The 20,644-nt window shown below is 51.6% G+C and overlaps 1 protein-coding gene across 1 annotated transcript; it reads right to left on the bottom strand.

Annotated features, from left to right (window-relative positions):
* Positions 1–590: 590 nt before the first annotated feature.
* LOC144724607 (keratin, type II cytoskeletal 8-like) lies at positions 591–20,317 on the bottom strand. The gene is made up of 9 exons (XM_078603881.1): positions 19,811–20,317; positions 17,783–17,991; positions 12,472–12,532; positions 9,730–9,825; positions 7,894–8,058; positions 5,923–6,048; positions 4,493–4,713; positions 3,477–3,547; positions 591–2,117 (listed from the first exon to the last, which is right to left on the bottom strand). The coding sequence occupies exons 1-9, from the start codon at positions 20,117–20,119 to the stop codon at positions 2,083–2,085; spliced, it is 1,293 nt and encodes a 430-aa protein (XP_078460007.1). The 5' UTR covers positions 20,120–20,317; the 3' UTR covers positions 591–2,082.
* Positions 20,318–20,644: the final 327 nt, after the last annotated feature.

A 20,644-nucleotide genomic window follows, 5' to 3' on the forward strand; every position in this document is an offset into this window, starting at 1 on the left:
AAACACCCATCATCATCATCGTCATCGTCGTGCTGTCAAACCCCAATGGTTTCAAATGTGTGGCGGCCCTCACACTGACGATGTCTTATCGGCGAAAGTGCCCCCTCCCTACCATTCCGAAAATGAGTGAAGAACACTGCGCTAGAGGGAGCTCTAGAGAGCCTCTCCAGGAGGGATGTTGTTGCTACTTTTACACGCAGACCAGACGTCTTCGAGCACCCACGCTGTACCCCAACACACGGGACCTGCCCACCGACTGCCGGCCTGCGCTGAACCTCTTCATGCTGCTGGGTCGACAGAGCCGGGAGGGGTTGACGGCAGATGCATCGGTGGGTGGAGTTGAAGCGGCAACCTCAGAATTACACAAGCCTGTGTAGAATTGCAAGCGCAGTGTGTTGAAGAAAATAGACACCACGGCTTGTAATGTGTTACCATCGAGTTTGTAATGCCACACGCCCAGTGCGCCAACATAAGCCGGGACACACACATCACCCGAGCAACTATCGCCCGACAGTATACGGTGGGTGTGCACGGGTCGACTTTCTCTCGCGCGCATTCATCATCAACGGAGACGGACGCAGGCGCCGCGGTGGGAATTCACGAAGCTGCTTTTATTATTTCCGGTACACGTGAGTACGTATAAGAGAGGTTAACCCCTGCCATGACGACAATGCGTGGGCACTGACCAAAGCCACCTGTGACATCCGCTGCTCGTGCTGCTGCTGCTGCTCCAGTGCGTCCAATCAGCCCACTCGCAATGCATTCTGCGGACCGCTTAGCTGTCAACGTGACCTCACCGACACCCCGCCCAGCCCCGCGCACGCGCGAAGTGCCACCGTATGCCGCCCGCGCTTCCGAATAATCGTCGAGCGTCGCAAGCGGGGTTTTTTCCGTTGTTGTACCGTACTTCTACGCTCCCGCGCCCTCGCCAACCCGACATTGAACCGGCGCGGGCGATGCACGGTCAAGCGGACCCCCGCAGTGCGGTTGCCACGAAGGGCCCCGTTGCACGCTTGCTGCGTTAGACGGGAGTGGTCAATAATGGCGTTCAACCGCGAGCTGACGGATGATCTGACGGTACCTTCTCTCTCTCGGGGCGCTCCTGTGTTGGTGCTCAGCAAGTCGTTATATATGTCAGATCCCGTCCCCCCCTAAGTGCGCCCGCGGGACGACAGGCTGGGGTGAGCAGCACCTCCCGCAACAAAATACGACCACTTTTGACAGCTATACCGGCCATTGCATCATTCTGGCTATTACTAAAAGGCTCGCCCACAAACCCCTCCCCCCCCACCGCCGACACCACCGTATTTATTTTCTTTCTTTCCTTTAAATCCGGGACTAAAACGACCTACAGATGCCAGTGTCCAATCCAAAGCGAACTTCCACCCACCTCCGAAGAGCCCCACATACTCAAGCGCCGATTCACATTTTTGAGCCAATTTGCGAATCACACCACCCAGCCAGAGGGAGAGGGGAAGCCGCGGGTCGCCAGTGCACATTCTATTGGACGCGCAAAACAATTTAGAAAAAAAAGCAACTTCTACGTTTCAGGACACGGCAAACAAAAAACTACTTCGTCTAACGCAGTGGTTCCACACCTGTTCTGTTTTTATTCAAAGGGACTCAAAATTGTATCTGCCAGCAAAAAAAAAACCTCAAGCAAAAAAATATATAATTAGCGACGTTTCGGGCAACGGCCCTTCAGGGCACAATAATAGCCATTATCCGAAGCGTCGCCTATCATATATTTATTTTTAAGGCCACGGTGGTGTTATTGACGAATGCATTGAGCTGCTGCTGCTGCTGCTGCTGTTAGCTGTGCTCGTGCACCACTGCCAACGCAGCCGCACCAGCACCGGATCATTTCTACCTGCGGCAGTTCCGTGGACAGTCTTTGCGAACCACCGTCGGTCCAGGTAGGGAACCACTGACCCAACGCGGTTTCGAGTGACACGTGGGAAAAGGGGACGTGAGCGCGTCGTTAGAATGCACACTGCCGAACCGAGCCGCCCTGGGCTGCGGGCCACAATGTCACGTGCTGGCCCTCGGGGTGGGTTGAGCGATGTTGGGAGCGGCTCTGCATTAGTAGCTTCTCTTGCTGGACGTCTCGTAGGAAGCTGTGTGCGTGCGCGTCGGAGACACAAGGCACGCAAGACCACAGGTAAGGGTTTTTGCGCAAGACGGCATTATGATTGGTGATTGATTTTTGTGTGTGTGTGTGTGTTTTAGGCGGTATTGTAAGCGGTTAGCGCATTGCGCTATTAACCCGGCAGCCGGAGTTCGATTGCCGCTCATGGTCAACAGCGGTGACGATCATCTGAACCGGTCGTGGTCCTCCCTTAGGTAGACTCGGCCTCAAATAATTACCTGCGGTGTGCAGTGAACATCTTCACTGGGGAGACAAAGGCAGCTGGGCGTGGTTCTGGCCACCCACCTCCTCACATGCCATGCCGGCCTTCATTAGGTGCTACTCGCTAACAGCACTTGCCCCAACAGTCTGTACAGGCTATACGGTGGATCTTTCTCTTTGTTGTGTTTTAGGCGACGGTACTGATCTGACCAGATGCGTGTCGATATTCCTGGATCGTGTCTTGATGATGCTTGCCGTAGTTTAAAGCCAAACATCGCGTATTTTAACTCCGAGATTTGGCTGCGAGCATCGCTCTTGAACCCACCGGTGATGGGTGAGCGAGCCCAAGCAAGAACAAACGGCACCACGCGACAATTATATTTAATTTATTTGGCTGCGTCGGGTGGTGGAGGGTCTTGACCTCACAAATTTGGTCGGATCTTTAAGTAGCGGGCTAACGCAAAAAAAAACAATTGTCAGCAAGACAGCCAATCTCTAATGTCCTCTTCAGCCCCAGTGCATGCTTTGATCGTTGCTGCAATCACATGGATGGTTTGCCACCGATTCTGTTCAGCACAGAGAGACGCAGCACGTGTTATGATGCTATATCTCAACTTGCCTTCAACAAAACATCTCTCCATTCTCGTTTGGTTTGTGTCCTGCGTTAGTTTTTGTGTCCCTGCCTGATTGTGCTGGCGTTTTTGAACTGCAGCGAGCGCCGGGTTTCCGCGGTTGTGACGTGCAACTCGCGGATGCATTTTTTCCCCTTTGCACCGCGTGTTGCTTGGGCATGTCCGACGTTTCACTCGACATGCCGGGGAGCCCTCTGGCAGGAATCGAATTCGGCTCCTGGAGGAGCTGGACAAGATGAACTCAGTCCCTAAAAGGAAGCTCCTCCAGGGCGTGGAGCAAAACGTCGGACATCGTTGCCCAACGACGACCTGAAAACGCGTCGGATCGCTGCGTTTGAGATGCAGTTACCTTTGCCCTCTATGTACTGGACATACAAAGGAAAATTTAGTGATATTTACCTTACATTTGTGTTTCTCTGCGCAGTGTAAGTTTATGAAGTTGTATGAAGGAGGGGTGGAGGGGAGGGGTCGGGGGGGGGGGTCCTGTGGCTTACTTGAGACACTGTAGCCTCCATATCCTCCCATGCCACCCAGGTTGGCCATCCCAGCAGTCACATTCTGCAGCCTGTGGAAAACACCAACACACACACACACACACGTGCACACACATTGCTTATGATGTATTATTACGCCTGTTTGTCCCGGAGAGCCTTGGTCATTCGCGAGTCTTTTTCATGATGGCCGTGCAATGTGTTTTTTGGAGTTGGAGGGCGATGTTGCTGCTGCTGCCGCCACTGTGTGTGATCCCAAGTGAGTAATTTGCAGTTCAAGTTTCAGCACTGGCATGTTTGGCCAACAGTAGTCGTTTTGGTTTATTGTTTTTATCTGCCCAGTTTAGCCTAGTGCTGCAGGGGCGAGGACTTATTGCAGCCAGAGGTAAACAAAAAACAGAACCGGTTTTATTTCCAGAAAGGGTAACACCTATTGTTATATTGTTACACCTCGCCTGGTATGCAGGAGGTCGTGGGTTCGATTCCAACCCTGACGCCTGCTGTATATTTGGAGCCCATTCTGCACTCGTTTAGCCCCTCTATCCCGCCAAGCAAATGCTGCTTGGGCATGCAGTTGGTGGTCATGCGGGCTACATAACCCAGACAGACGTAGCCTCGCCTGCCGAATGACCTCACCGTTGGGACTGTGTCCAGATCTATTACGGAACTGTTTGTTCCTCGCACAATCAAGTCTGGTGAAACCCAGAATGGATCGTAGGCAGGCACAGAAGTTCCCATCATGGGATCTAGAAAACCCACAAATATAAAAGGTTCCCCGTATAGCCTTTAACATACTTTTTGGGGCAAGTGCTGTCAGCGAGTAGCACATATGAAGGCCGGCACGGCACACGAGGGGGTGGGTGGCCAGCACCACGCCCGGCCGCCTTAAGCCACACGCACACAGACAACACACGCGCACAGACAACGCACATGCACAGACAACGCACGTGCACAGACAACGCACGTGCACAGACAACGCACGCGCACAGACAACGCACATGCACAGACAACACACGTACCTGGACTCCTCTCCCTCCAGCAGCTTGCGGTAGGTGGCGATCTCGATGTCCAGAGCCAGCTTGACGTTCATGAGCTCCTGGTACTCGTGCACGTGCTTGGCCATGTCCTGCTTGGCCTGGTGCAGCTCTTCCTCCAGGCGGGCGATGCTCTCCTTGGCCTCCTTGATGGCAAGCTCCCCGCGGCCCTCCGCCTCGGCGATGGCCGCCTCCAGCTGGGCGCGCTGCGTCGACGAAACGCGCAAAGAGGGCATCATCGCCCGTCCTTAGTTTGGCTTTCAAAGTGCGACGAGTGTTGCCTACTGGGTGGGCCGGAAGCACAAACGATTCCTAAACGCGAATGTGTTGACCCGGGAATTTCCTCGCTGAGTCTCAAGAATATGGACGGTGGCGAGATGCCAGTTGCCTCGCCTGGTATACGGGAGATCGTGGGTTCGATCCCGACCCTGACGCCTGCATATTTTGAGTTTGCGTGTCTCTCTCCCCGTGGTCGCGTGGATTTTTCTCCAAGCCCTCCGGTTTTTCCCTCCACATTTAGAATCAACAGGCACTAATTAATATTTGGCTGCTATACATTTCCACGTGATAAGCCACTTCGTTGGGCTATCATTTGTGGCCAGGTCACTTCTGAGAACTAGCTATGTAGATCAGTGGGCCTTACCTGGTGAAATAAGAAGTTTAGTTTAGTTAGTTAAGTAGTTTATATACATTTTTTTATGAATATGTGTTTTTTTTTTATCTGGAGGGTCCCGGATTGACACGTTTGGTCAACATCATTTGTGCAGCTTAATGTCGAAGGAAAACCAGATAATCTGGAGAAACCCGCCACACGTACGAAGAGGTCACCCTCAGCACTACTAGCAAGCCCTGATGTTCACCCATCCCAGGCTCAAGTCTGCTTAACTTCTGAGCTGCGATAACATTGGGCGTATTGAGTAATAATAGGCATAAATAATTGTATACATATATATCTCCATGATGCAGGTTTTTTTGGGTTAGATCGCTTAAATATATAAATGTGTCGTTAAACCCACCACCACCCGACACAGCCAACTAGTAAGGTTTGTCACGTAAACAGAACGTGCCAATTCTTTGCTAGTACAGCACACCGGTGTGTTGGAGAGCAAAGCCACAACATTTACAATCTATCAGCCGGTGTGAATCCAGAAAGAACCACACAGCTGCCCGACTTGTTTTTGGGTTGCGCCGCGGCGCGTCCTGCGACACGGCGCCCCGGCAATTTTGTCCACGTGCCGGGAGCTCTGCCGGTAACCCAATTCGAGTCCGCAGTCCGCGAACGACCTTCCCAGCCACGTGCAGGGCTTTAAACGTCGGACACCGAACAACGCCGCGGTGCAACCCGGGGTGGCGGGGAGAGGCGGCCGTCTGCGGGCAACGCCGGAGGCCGGCCAGTGCTCCGTCGCGACACGCACCTGCTTCTTGAGGGCCTCGATCTCGGCCTTGATGCGCTGGACCTGCCGGTTGATGTCTGCGATCTCGCTCCTGCTCTGGCGGAGGTCGTCGTCGCCCTTGCCGGACATCGCGTTCAGGTCGGCAAACTACGGCGGCGGAGAGGAGGCGGGCCGGGGCGAGACGCGTGGTTACAAACGAACGGACGTTAAGAGTTGTGACGTTTTTTCGGTAAAGTCCCGAAAAAAAACAAAAGAGTATGGACCCTTGCAGTCACGAAAAGTTGAAATCTAGAATTAAGTTGTGACGTTGGCGAGTGGCACCGATGAAGGCTGCCACGGCACACGAAGGGGATGGGTGGTGAGCACCACGCCCGGCCGCCTTTGTCTCCCCAGTGGCGATGTTTACACACTGCACGAGGTACTCCTTTGAAGCGGAGTCGACCTAGGGGAGGCCCAAGGCCGGTTCAGATAATCGTCACCAGTGTTGGCCGTGAGCAGGAATTGAACTCGGGACACCGGGTTTGCAGTGCAGCACGCTCACCGCTGCACTACCGCTTCCCATACGGTTGTGACACACACATTATTTTGAGATGAGTGTGCAAATTTAGACACTTTCAACATCATTGTAATTCATGATTGTAAGCCTCACTCGGGCGTCATCATCTCCCACCGTCCTGCAATGCAACACCCCATCGAGCACCTGGGCGCGGGCTGATGTCAGAATCAGAATATTTGTATGTTTGTTGAACTTCTTTCGCATTGTACGTAGCCAATCATGCTAATCAGAGGTGCGGGAGAAGGACAACAAACTAAACACAAAAAGAAGTTGTAAAGAAATGCGTTATCAATCTCGATTTTAAAGTGCATAGCTCCAGTGGCTTCCAAATATCCTTGGAAAATCCGATGAGCTATGACGCCCTTTTTCGCGGATGTCCAGCCGGGGCGGGTCAGAAAATTCCAACAACCAAAAATACACGAAAACGATCGGTGTACAAAGTATAAGAAAGGTAAGCAAGTCACTGAATGCCATCGCTTCCTTGCCGTGGACACTCTCACAGGAAATGAATGTCGTCTGCTGCCAACCATAGCCAGGAACTCCCTTCCACCCTGCCATCTGTGCTGCCGGCTCCCTGCCCCGATACCGAAGCTCGAAGCCTTCCTGTTACTCTCTGCCTACGACTCACTATACAATAATAAACATGATCAGGCAATGTCACAGATAATGCTCGCGAAGTTGCTTTTTTGTTGCTGCTACTGCTGCTACTGCTGCTATTGCAGCTATTTTTGCTGTTGCTGCCGCTGCCACTGCTGCTGCTGTTACTGCTGTTGGCTGTTGCTGCTACTGCTGCAGCTATTTTTGCTGTTGCTGCTACTGCTGCAAGTGCTGCTGTTGCAGCTATTTTTGCTGTTGCTGCTACTGCTGCTGCAAGTGCTGCTGTTGCAGCTATTTTTGCTGCTGCTGCTACTGCTGCAAGTGCTGCTGTTGCAGCTATTTTTGCTGTTGCTGCTGCTGCTACTGCTGCAAGTGCTGCTGTTGCAGCTATTTTTGCTGTTGCTGCTACTGCTGCAAGTGCTGCTGTTGCTGCTATTTTTGCTGTTGCTGCTACTGCTGCTGTAAGTGCTGCTGTTGCTGCTATTTTTGCTGTTGCTGCTACTGCTGCTGTAAGTGCTGCTGTTGCTGCTATTTTTGCTGTTGCGGCTGTTGCTACTGCTGCTGTAAGTGCTGCTGTTGCAGCTATTTTTGCTGTTGCTGCTGCTGCCACTGCTGCTGCTGTTACTGCTGTTGGCTGTTGCTGCTAGTGCTTCTGTTTCTACTGCTGGTGCTGCTGTCGATGCTGCTCTTACTGCTACCGCTGGCTAGCTGTTGCTAGCTGTTGCTAGCTGTTGTTTGCTGTTGCTTGCTGCTGCTGCCGCTGCTGTTTCTGCTGCGCTGCCTGCCTGCAGGGAGCGAGCGAGCGAGCGAGGGGGGCGCGGTGTGCGCTAGCCGCGTGCCTTGCTCCTGTAGAAGGCGTCCGACTCGGCCTTGCTCTTGGCGGCGATGGCCTCGTACTGGGCGCGCACGTCGGCAATGAGGCCATCCACGTCCAGGTTGCGGCTCGTGTCGATCTCCACCGTCAGGATCGTGTCCTGGATCTGCGACTCCAGCTGGCGCAGCTCCTGCTCCGTCACAACAACAAACAACAAACAAACAAACAACGGGCACAGAGTCAACAGGTGCGCGTGCATGCGCTCGTACCCCTCGTGCGCCGTGCCCGGACTTCGCAGTCAAGTCGGTTCAGGCTACGCGGGGGGGGGGGGGGGGGGTGAATCTTTGCCTCTGTGTGCGTTTTGTGCGAGATTTAAAGATCGCGGTGGAGTTGGTGTCGTGGCACCCGATGTCTCACCACTCAGGTGGCTCCGTCCGTTGCCCCCTTCGCGTCGGCGGAACACGACGACGCCAGGGAGTGCTTAAAGCGGTGCGGACGAAGAACCCCCCCCCACCGCCGCCCCCCACAATCATCGCTGGCAGCTTTTGGGAGCGGGGCTTTCCGAGAGCATCGGCAACCTCTTTCCCGGACGTGTGATTTGGACGCAGGAGACATGGTGCAGCCTTTCCACACCTCGCCTCCTCCACGTGTTTAAACCAGCACTAGCCTCGCGTTTGTATTATGCACGTATGGATATTGAACTTCTTTCGCGCCGTACGTAGCCAACCTTGCTCGTCGGAGGTGCGGGGAAGGACAATAAACCAAATCCCAAAAGCATGCAAGGGACCTCACACGCGCCCCATTCCTCAATAGTTGGACGCGTGTCCATCAGGCAGGTGACAATGCACTCCCGCCCACACACACGCACGAGATTGAGGGTGCAGCGTGGATTATATTTCGAAATGGATGTATTTGTCTCGTTTTATATATATATTTACCACGTCTATTGTACGGTTTCTGTTTTATATATATTTACCACCTCTATTGTACGGTTTCTGTTTCTCTCGAAGAGTATTTAAAATCGGCTCAACACAAAAAATCTCGCTTGACCAGTTGGAGCGATTTCGTTTAATCCCCGCTCTGGACCCATTGTGGTCACGTGGTCACGGCTCACTCGCCAACTCTCATTGCCCTGTTCCGGTGTACGCGTTCGTTCGCAAGTGCGCATGCTCGCTCGATGTCTGTCTTAGCTCACCGAATCGACGACTCTTTCTTTCTTACTCCCACTCACTCACTGGCAGTGAGTAAGCTAGTGCGGGGCCTGTGGCAATTGTTATAAGGGGGCCCTAAAAGTAAATAAGTGAATAAATATTGAACCACATATTTTTTTACTTGGATAGTAAAGTAATTGTATTTTTTCATTTGCTATACAGCCAGATAATACACAAATCGCTAACCTTAAACACCCAGTCGTTCGTAAAAGCTGAAGGCAGTATAGTACTATAGTAATAGAGCAAGTGGAAAATCACTGAACCGGAATTGAGAGCTGGAAAGCATTTAGCGCGGGGCATTTGAAAGTACGGGGCCCGTAGTTTATGTAGCTACTTTTGCTACTAGGATAATCTGGCACTGCTCACTGGCACATTCGCCCCACCGCTTTACCGCTCACAGACTCAATGACTCGCTCGCTCAGTCACTCTATCACCCGTTTGTCACACGCTTACACGCTCACTCACCCACTGGTTTGCCCCAATAGCTCATTGACTCACTCACTCTCTGACCCACTCACTCACCGACTCACTCGCCCACCCACTTAAGCGCTCGCTCACTCGCTCACTATCTCGCTCGCTCGCCGACTCACTGAATCACGTACACTGACATGCGCACACACTCCCACTCGCGGAGGTCAAATGCCACTGACCTCTGTGAAGATCTTCTTGAGGAATTCGATCTCGTCCTGCAGAGCCTCCAGCTTCGCCTCCAGCTCCACCTTGTTGAGGAATGCGTCGTCCACATCCTACCCACCCCCATCGAAGACCAAGCCTCGGTTAGACTCTCCCCACCGACCAAGAGAAGCAGCGGCAGCAGCCAACACGAACACGTGACTTTACCGAAAGAACCAAAGGACACGAAGCCCACAGTGTGTCAGTGGGGACTCCACACGCATGGTTTCCAGAGGCGGACTTTGCAGCAGTGAGCACTCGTGACTATACTGTGCCGATGAGACTTAATGAGGACGAAACCGGTCTGCAGTTATCCGCGTCTGTATCGCTGCTGCCTGTCAGTGGGCTACTCTCATTCAAACGTATGCTGATTGTGTCCTCAGACAAGAGGACCACAATGCACTATGAGATCTCTTTTACCAGTGGCAAAATATAGTAGTAGGTTTTTACCCTTTTAAACTGGTACAAAACTGACACCTTTATTCAAGGCATCATGTTTGTTTACTACTTGTTTTGTGGTTATTGCAAGCATGATGCCTTGAATAAAGGTGTCAGTTTTGTACCAGTTTAAAAGGGTAAAAACCTACTACTAGACCACAATGCAGTTTCTAGGAACTGTTGATGGGTTTTTGTTGTTGTTTTTGTTGTTTTTGTTGTTGTTGTTGTTGTTGTTGTGCGTTCTTTACACGTGGCTGTGTGCGTCGTTAGGAACGGCAACAGTTCGCAATTGACCGGTGGGAGCTGTGGTTTACACCGGGGGCTTGATTCCAGCCGGGTCAGTCATGGTGCGGCGAGCACATCTTAGTACCTCTCGCCGTGGCTTCTTCTGCTAATACTAAGACTACTCCCACGACCGCTGCGGTCACGAGCCACCTACTCCAGCCTAGCTGCGCCCCACAAAAAAAATAAACGGCGAGAATCTGAGCCATTGTCGGAGCTACCCAGAGTGCAGGCGGTGCAATGGGTGGGAGGGGATTCCCAGTCGCCAGGCAATGCAGAGGGCGGGGAGGGCGCGGTGGGTGGGGGGGTGGCAGAATTGGACAGGGGCCCTCATTCCATTCATTGTGCTACGGCCCATGCCAAAGACGCTACCTCGGCACAGGGTGGGTGGTTTAGTCGTGGGTCTTTACCCTGCGACTCCCACCCTGAGAAATGATCGTGTAAGCCACGTATTTTTTTGCGGCGTGTTCTCGTTAATCTGTGCAGGAAAAAAACCCCGTTATCAGAATTACAATTTTTTTTATATACTTGAGTAATTCGGTGAGCTGTAAAGCTCTTCTTCACTGATGTCCAGTCGGGGCGGGTCAGAACGTTACAACAAACAATAAAAAAACACGATAAGAGTGAAAAGTAGAGGAAACGTAAGCAAATCACAAAAAAAATATCTACAAATTAATCTAAAATTGTATTTTACTAGGTAAGGCCCACTGCGCTATTAGCTTCTTCTTCAGAAGCGACCTGGTCACAAATGATGCCTCAACGAATTTGCCTATCATGTGGAAATTTAAAGCATTCCAAATACTCCGAATAAAATGTGAACGCAAATTTCCTTTAACTTTAACTTTCTGTGCCATTGCCGCCCCCCCCCCCACCGTGTGGCCGATGCGTGTCCACGATCAAAGCACCAAACGTCCCACGTAGCAAAGCGACAGGCGGTTAACACTGAGCAGTGCGCCGAATTCCAATCCCTACTGCGTTATGTGTGTGGTTAAGTGCAGGCCGTGAGATACGTCGTGTGGGAGGTGAGTCCGGGCAAGGCCAGGGTGATAGATTGCCTGGTATGGAGTATGGGAGGGATGGATGAACGAGATAGAATTTAGGGCTCTGTGGTAATAAAGATCGTTATGAATATTTGTTTTATACTGGAGGAATCCCATGAGCTGTAAAGCTCTTTTCTACAGATGTCCAGTAGGAGCAGGTCAGAACGTTCCAACAACAAAACAACAAACAAAAGCACGATAGGAGTGCGAAGAATGTGAAAAGTGAACAAATCACTTCAAAAATATATACGAATGAAACTAAACGATATATATTGTTTTGTTATCTCACCAAGTAATGCCCTTTGTTTACCCAGGGAAGCCTGAGTCTCGGGACTATTTCAAGGAGGGCATCGTGCTACATTGGGCTGTTTGGCCAAACTGAATGTCATTAGTCGTTCGGCATCGTGGGGGGTGGGGGCGAGAGAGTGGAGAACACGTGGAGAAAACCCAGCAACCACGCTGGGCACGAGGGGGTGACACTCAGCACCGCCGATCTCCCTTTGCCACGCCTCGCAGCCCATTAAAGCACCAACCGGGATCAAAACCTACTTGACTTCTGACGATAACCGGGCACGTTCAGAGGGATTTAGCCATGGCACATTAAATAAATATTTAAATTAGGTAAAGGTGCAGCGCTGCAATTATTTTCTCGGCATGTGCCGTGAAGACCGATACCAATGACCGCCATTCCGCCACTAAGTGACGGCGACGTCACCACGGCGCCTGTGCCAGGCAAGGTGCACTTTGAGGCTACCACGTGAAAGTGTCGAAGGCTCGCTGACAGGAGGTCCATGGACATACGCCAGGTGTCATCATGGGTTGACCGACTGAGATGACCGGCAGATGCGCCCGCCTGTGCCCCCCCCCTACCCTACCCCCCTATCGTGCCAACTGTGCATACATGAATGTACCTACAGACGGAACATGGGGAGTGCGACGGAGGCTCCCGGTGCAACTCACCTTCTTGACGACCACGAACTCGTTCTCCCGCTCAGTGCGAGTGTTGATTTCCTCCTCGTACCTGCGACGGACACAATGGGCAAATAGAAACGACGATGGACAAATTAGGCGATGGAACCTACGACAGACACAATGGGCGATGGAAACGCTGAGCAACCCACCAACCCTCCCCCCGCTCCACATAACCAGCAACAGGTGCGACTCGCCACTTCAGCGGCAGTTGACGTCAGTGCCAGGGGAGGTGCACTTTGAAGTGTCTCGAAGCGCTCGCTTGGCAGGAGGTCACGGGACGGGCCCAGATGTATGACAAAAGACAAATATCCCGCCAGCTACACCCCACACCCCCAAAAAGCATTGAATAGTCTGTTGGGGCAAGTGCTGTCTGCGAGAGTTACACCTATGACACTCACACTAACAAAAAACAACAAAGACAAAGAACCCCCGTATAGCCTTTACAGACTGTAGGGGCAAGTGCTGTTAGCGAGGCCGGAACGGTACACGAGGGGGTGGGTGGCCAGCACCACGCCCTACCGCCTTTTTCTCCCCAGTGGCGATGTTTACACACCGCACCAGGATACTCATTTGAGGCTGAGTCGACCTAGGGTAGGCCGTGAGCGCGGCGCGCTATGCCCACGCGTTGCTGTTGAACTTCACCCGCGCCGCACGGAGCCAACCGTGCTGATCGTAGGTGCGGGGGGGGAGAGGGCAACGCTGGTGTTGGCAAGCGTGGGGGTGTCCCGCATAAACACTCGCCGATCGTCACGACTCGCAACGTAAGCGCACAAAGAATGCGACCCGCTGTGCGTGGATGCGTCTCATCACTCGGCACCGATTGTGGAAGGGTAGGGTGAGAGAGAGAGGAGGCGGGTGGTGTGGTGGTGCTTTAGTGCGCGCGCCTTAATCTTGGTTCTTTCGGTAACGTCACGTAGAAGGGAAATAATAAAATAAAGAAAAAAAAACATAATAAAAATTCTCACGACGTTTCGGCCACAACGCAAGCAGCCGTCCTCAGGTGAAGGACGCTGTCTTTCCGACAGACCTGTTCTTCACCTGAGGACGGCTGCTTGCGTTGTGGCCGAAACGTCTTGAGAATTGTATCTTATTATGTAATTTTTATTGTATTATTTCCCTTCTACGTGACTTTACCGAAAGAACCAAAAATATGCATCCCCGCAGTCACGAAAGCTTCAAATCGAAATGCGTACGCTTTGTCTCGTTCACGCAGCACTTGCCCCAACAATATTCCAAGGCCTATATGGGTGACCTTTGTCTGTGTTATGCAGCTGATGCAGGAGCAGAGCGATTGCCTGGCCGCTGCTAACGATCCGGCGAATTCAGTTTTCGTTGCGTTTTATTTGTTTTTTTGACAAGGTTTAGAAAGTACCGCACCGGTCAAACGGAGCGGCAACAAAGAAAGTTTGCCCAAGGCTCTTGTGATGATGGTTATTGTTGTTGACTTGAAGCTTTCGTGACTGCAGGAATTCATCATACTCTTTGTGTCTTTCGGTAAAGTCACGTAGATGGAAAAAACAAGATATTTATCCTGCCTCGGCCGTTCGCCTGCTGTATTTTTTCACCTGAAAACGATTGCTTGTGTTGCGATCGAAACGTCGTGATTAAAAAATAATAATTATATCTACGTGACTTAACCGAAAGACCCAAAGAGTATGATTGTTGTTGTTGTTGTGTATTATTATGAGAGCTCGGGGGGTGTGGGGGTAAATGACGATGGGATGGAGGGAAGAAAGAGCAGCTTGGCAGTGAGTGCGGTGGTTGATATCCAGCACGGATGGATCGGTTTTAGTGGAAAGATATTTGCTAAACCGAGTGGTCGGGTTGTTAAATCGAGCTACATTTATTTTATTTGAGTGCTAACCCAACACGTTGAAGGGGCCTTTCTCTCCCATGCCGTGCAGGCGGTGGTGGTGGTGGGAGGGGGGGGGGCAATTTGACCATACTTCACCACGTCTGACCAGTGCGGGTTGAAGGGTTATAATCACATTGACGAAGGTGTATAGTAGCGTACACCAGATGTGTGTGCTCTTTTCCCGCACGTGCCCTCCCCGGCTGTGTACATACATTTACAATGCAATTACAACATTGGCAATGCATTTAACCGTGTATTAACAAGGTTTAGTCAGCGAAGGGTAAACGCATCATGCGTCCGCCCGGCGTAGCTTTAATAGCAAACACAGCTGTTGATTGTAATTGGATATAAATAATTAAGGGCATCATTGTGTGCGCGTCGGATGTGGGCGGGGGGGAGGGGTGGTCAGACCTCAAAAAAGTCCCTGGTGCGGTGTGCAAACACCATCGCTCGAGAGACAAAGGCGGCCGGCCGTGGTGCTGCACTTGCCCCACAACACAGAAGTGGTTCTCAACATTTCGATTTAAAGCTTTCGTGACTGCAGGGATTCATCTTCTTGGTTCTTTCGGTAAAGTCACGTAGAAGGGAAATAATAAAATAATAAAAAATTTAGTCTTTTTTCTACGTGACTTTACCGAAAGAACCAAGAAGGTGAATCCCTGCAGTCACGAAAGCTTGAAATCGAAATTTAAACACAGTACATACTTATAGTAGCATGAGACGGAGATCACCTGTATAGCCTTAACAGACTGTTGGGGCGAGTGCTGTTAGCGAGTGGCACCTATTAAGGCCCACACATACAGACATCTACACTAAGATGTTTTTGTAACTGCACGGTTGATAACCCCCATTACTGAAATGGCGTGTGCTTAGGCCTTCATCCAGCAGTGGAATGGCAAACGGGCCGTAAGTTTCGATTTAAAGCTTTCGTGACTGCAGGGATTCATCTTCTTGGTTCTTTCGGTAAAGTCACGTAGAAGGGAAGTAATAAAATAATAAAAATAATAAAATAATTATCACGACTTAAATTTCGATTTAAAGCTTTCGTGACTGCAGGGATTCATCTTCTTGGTTCTTTCGATAAAGTCATCATGAGGAAGAGAAGTAATAAAATAATAAAAATAAAACATAATAAAATAATTATCACGACGTTTCGGCCACAACGCAAGCAGCCGTCCTCAGGTGAAGACCAGGTCTGTCGGGGAGACAGCGTCTGAATGGGTGTCTCCCCGACAGACCTAGTCTTCACCTGAGGACGGCTGCTTGCGTTGTGGCCGAAACGTCGTGAGAATTATTTTATTATGTTTTATTTGTATTATTTTAGGTCTTCCCTTCTACGTGACTTTACCGAAAGAACCAAGAAGATGGTTCTCAACACTTTTCTTTGTGTTGAGAACCACGCCCTGCCGCACGAGGGCTCACCCACCCCGGCGCTAGCGAGGTGCCCCAAGGGGTAGAAGTTTGGCAGTGGATTCAATACTTCTGTGCGTCATCCGCTCGTTTAGCTGCTGGGTTTGCTCCGGGCTCTCCAGTTTCCTCCCACACAACAAGCCAAAATAAATACTTGATAAGAGGATTGGCCAAACACCACCCCCTCCGCCCCTACCTCCTCGCAATGCAGGACCCTCTTGAAAAGAGTCTCGAGACTCAGTGAGGCTTTCCTGTTGGAAATTATTGCTTTTCCTAATTTCTTTCCCTGCTATCTTTGGACCTGCCAAGAGTGGAAACTTGCTGCTGTTGCTGCTGTACCTTGTCGCAATGTTACATACAGCTTATACCAGTGGCTCTCAACCTTTACTGCCGCCTTGCACCCCTTTGGTTCCCGATCGTAATTTTTTGTAATAAATACGTAGGGTTTGATGAAACAAAGTAGTTGTACTTACGTGCCCATGCGTAATTTGTTTTTTCGATTATTTATATTTAAAAAAATAATCTGGCATGTCTCGCACCCCCCAGAAAGGGCATCTCGCACCTCTAGGGGGTGCGTGCACCCCAGGTTAAGAACCACTGGTCTTTACAGGTGTCGGGGAGTGGTGTCGCAGTGGTTAGCGCACTGCGCTATGAACCTGGGCTGGCCCGACTTGGATTTTCAGGACCATGGCTCAAATTATAATTAAGTGGCGAATCATATTTGAACCGGTTATGGACGCCCCGCTTGTCAGACAACCCACTCACTCACGAACCCGCCACTGTTCACCGTTGGGTGAAGTATGGTCATCGACGACCTCTGCGACTGCCGGCGGCGTTTGAGAGGCGAGCGTTCACCAGTGAATTATTTCCGAGATGATTTGCAGAATTGTACAGTGTACAAGGCTGAGTAAATGCAAGTAGCGTCTGAATCAACATGCGGGATCGCCGTCTGGTATGAGCCACTCCCTTCTCGCTTTCACGATCAGGGCTGAACAAACACCCGTCTTGGGTTACTCAAGAGGGCCGCATCTCGCCTTACGCACCTCGGTTGATGTCTCTAAACGCAGACAGGTGAGTGCCATGGGAAGAGGCATGGCTCAGTGTCCAGGTGTGCGTGTGAACGTGACACGTTTAACATAATAGTAATTATTACTATAATAATTGCGTTCATATCCTGCCCGTAAAGTAAATACCGAGAACGTCTTCTTGGAGGGAAGGTTTTTTGTTAGCCTCGTGGAAGCTTTCGACGGATGCTTTATCATCTCACCAGAGGTTCAGAGAATCAACCGGGACTTTTTCTAATCGCGCTGTTCTTATATTTAAATTGGTCGTGTAACTTTTTTTTTACCGTGACTGACTGTGGTCAAACGGAACTTGGCCCGCGTGGCTCTTATTGACTTAGCACTCGTCCTTAAACAGATTACTTGGCGATGCCGCTGCGTTGGCAGTGGTGGGCAAACACTGTTAACAGTACAAAAAAACACTCAGCACACTCGCCAATGCCACTATTTAAAAGGCGACGTTTAGTGCAATGCCGCTTCTTCATAGCCCATAAATACAACTTACCCACTGTGTCCTACAGTGAACTTATTTGACACAATATACGATGCATTCTGTGCACGAGTAGGGTAACAGAATTTCCCATTTTTTTCATATCGAGCACTTTCATATTCTATTACAACCAAGTTTTCTTCAAATAAATGACGCTCATGGAAACGCCGGTACCACACACACGAGGTAAACTTTGCTTGACCCACTATGAGACCTCCTTTACCAGTGGCAAAATATAGTGATAGGTTTTTACCCTTTCAACTGGTACAAAAACTGACACCTTTATACAAGGCATCATGTTTGCAATAACCACAACACAAGCAGTCAAAAAGCAGTCAAAAATGGTTAATGCAAACATGATGCCTTGTATAAAGGTGTCAGTTTTTGTACCAGTTGAAAGGGTAAAAACCTATCACTATATTTGCTTGTCACATCAATTCCCACCTCGCGCGTGCGTGCGTGCACTGGACCGCGGGCCCTTACTTGGTCTTGAAGTCCTCCACGTGTCCTTGCATGGCCTGCAGCTCGTTCTGCAGGCCCAGCTTGTTGTTGGACAGGCTTTCCAGCTGCTGCTTGAGGCCCCTGGTGTAGGCATCGAAGAGCCCGTCCAGGCCGCTCACCACCGTCCCGCGCTCGTGCAGAGCCCTCCACTGCGCCTCCAGAACCTTGTTCTGCTGCTCCAAGAAGCGCACCTGAAACAGCAACAGCAGCAGCAGCATTATAGACGGCAGTTGCAGAGTCATCGTAGACAGCTGTTACTACGCGCAGGCGAGTTGGAGACTCGCTGATACCTACCGGTGGCAGGGTAAAGCCGAGTTGTCACGACTGTGAACAGCGTGAGGTTGCCGAGTGATTAGCGTGAGACCTTGGGAGGAGGAGGAGGTACTGCCGGGTGTTTAAAGGCTGCCTGCTGTCTTGTAACAGCGTTAATGTATTGCCGATGTCTTTTTCGTTGTAATGGATGACATTACGGCGGGTTCAACGGGGGCAGCAGCTTTACCGGGGAAGTGTTGGGCGGTGTTTCAAACGATTCGGACGACACACCACCACCACCACCAGCAACCCTATCTACCCCACTCACACTCTCGCCGCCGCTGTCGGCAATGCCATTACTGGCCCGGCGCAGTCGATCGTTGGCGAAAAGTTCACGAGGAATCGAAATCGTCCTTATCGACCGCGAATGCGCGTCATTGGCAAACGCGGTGGCACGAACAGAAACATTTTACGCGGAAAAAAATCGACCAGCTGGACACAATGTGCAACAGCGCACACGGGCAGCGCGGGGTGGTCCGTCCCGTCGTAGTCACGTGGTCGACGCATCGGCGACCGCCAGAGGGGAGTCAGCGGTTAATACTTTAATTCAAGGGGTGCGACTTTCTGTCAAACGAAATTAACCGCAACGACAAATTCGTTGTCGGTGGAGGCAACGTTGTGGGCACGTCGTGCGCGCGTGTTGCGACCAAAAATAGACGTGGGGAAGAACACGACTGATACTATTGTTCAATCGGTGCAGATGAAAGCGATTTTTTGCAATTCTGGGGGTGGTGGTGGCGGGGGGGGTCTTCAATCGAATATGAATAATGTTACACAGAAGGCTTCTAGAAATAGACACACCACACGTTATACAGAGTTCGTTTTTCTTTACTTACACGCGTTCGGCAAACAGATGCAAAATTGAGATGAACCGCATGGTCACCCCGCGGTGACAGCTTTGGGAATATCGGTCAAAATTCTATCGGAATAAAAGCGAGAGAGCCCCGTGCTGTCTGTGCACGTGGTGCCTCTCCGCTTAAAATGTGGGCGAGGGAGGCCACTCCGAGACCAACAAAATCTGACCCCTAAATCGTGCCGCCACAATTAGCCGCCCTCGGTTAAGCGCCCAACATGCGGTCAAGTTTTGTTATTGTTGTCCGCCCCTCCCGCAACCCCCACGCCTCTCTTGGTTCAACACCAGCTGCTTGATTTATAATTCATGTCGCCACGACACGACGGACGGCCACGTGCCCAAAGTTACCCACGACAACGTCATCATCATCATCGTCATCACCATCGCAGTGTTACGAACGCATTCATCGATGCGTCGACTCTATTCTCAAAGCAGGTGAGAGTCCAACTAAGACTCCAATAGGGGTCTATTATTGTCCCCCAAGCGACGTGAAGTAACGAATGTCAACACGGAGTCTCCGCTATGATCTGCACGGTTAAGAAGTGACAATGGCGCTTCAAGAAAGTTTGTTTTCACTCCCTTCGGACTACTTATTGCCTTTCCAGGCCAATGTTTACTCAGCAGCAACCAGTTTACTTAAATAAATGCCGCTGGATGAGATTGTTTTGGAAAACCATGGCGGCACCGATGCGGAGACACAGTAGGGAGCTCTTCTTGAACACGGATGCTATTATACAGGTATCGTGCTATCCCCATCATTTACAGATGCCGTGCTATCCCCACCACGTGCAGGTATCAGGCGAGGCGTGCACGCGCCCCACCCGGTGCGACCCCGCTCCGCTCACCTTGTCGATGAAGTTCGCGAAGCGGTCGTTGAGGCCCTTGATCTGATCCTTCTCCTGGGTGCGCACGGGAAGGACGCTGCGGTCAATCTCCGGGGGCGGCCCGCTCAGCATCGCTGCCGATGAGGCCGAGAAGCCACCGAAACCGCCGCCGCCGCTCCTGTAGCTGGCGGACGAGAGGCCGCTCTTGCGCCCTCCCGAGCGGCCCCCGGCGGACAGCGAGGCGCTGCTAAAGCCTCGCGAACCGCCGCTGCCGCCTACGCTGATCCTGGTGGAGCTGCTGCGCACTGTGGTGGACCTCGTGGAAGCCATCGGTCAATTTTGGTGTTTGGCTGGGTGCGATTAAATTCGGGACCGCTTGTTGAGCGTGCGCTACAAGAGGAGGAGGAGGTGGTGGTGGTGGATTGATCTGGCGGGTGGTTCTGAATGGGAATAGAGAGAGGTGAGTGAGCAGAGTGGAGTGTGAGAGTTGAGTGTGTGGGTGGCTCAGCGAGAAACGCAAAACCGCGGGGCCAGAGTTTGCGCGCAACATTTTTATAAGCGGCGGGTGGCCACAAATCGCTCGTGTCGGGCCCCCCCACCCCTCCCCACACACCGCCCGAGTGACACGTGAAGGGGCCCTGCCATTGGTCCGAGAAGCAGCGAGTGGTGCGTCTCTTTCACCTCCTCCCACGGGGGCGTGCGGCCAGGGGGGGGTTGGTGGGTGAGCGTGTGAGTGTGTGATTGATGGAGGCGGTAGGGGAGCGGGGCGAGAGAGAGAGGGAGGGAGGGGGTCACTCAGGTGTTCCCTTACCTCTCCTGAATGATGTATGCACTCCTCGCCGTGAGCGGCTCGCG

The sequence above is a fragment of the Lampetra planeri genome, chromosome 21, assembly GCF_965212315.1.
Source record: "Lampetra planeri chromosome 21, kcLamPlan1.2.h2, whole genome shotgun sequence".
Taxonomy (NCBI): Eukaryota; Metazoa; Chordata; class Hyperoartia; order Petromyzontiformes; family Petromyzontidae; genus Lampetra; species Lampetra planeri.

Coding starts and splice junctions, on each gene's coding strand:
- LOC144724607 (XM_078603881.1), bottom strand. CDS start 20,119: ATGGCTTCCACGAGGTCCACCACAGTGCGCAGCAGCTCCACCAGGATC. Junction 6,049..7,893: donor ACGCCTTCTACAGGAGCAAG/GCACGCGGCTAG, acceptor CCGCCGCCGTAG/TTTGCCGACCTGAACGCGAT. Junction 3,548..4,492: donor CTGGAGGGAGAGGAGTCCAG/GTACGTGTGTTG, acceptor TGTTTTCCACAG/GCTGCAGAATGTGACTGCTG.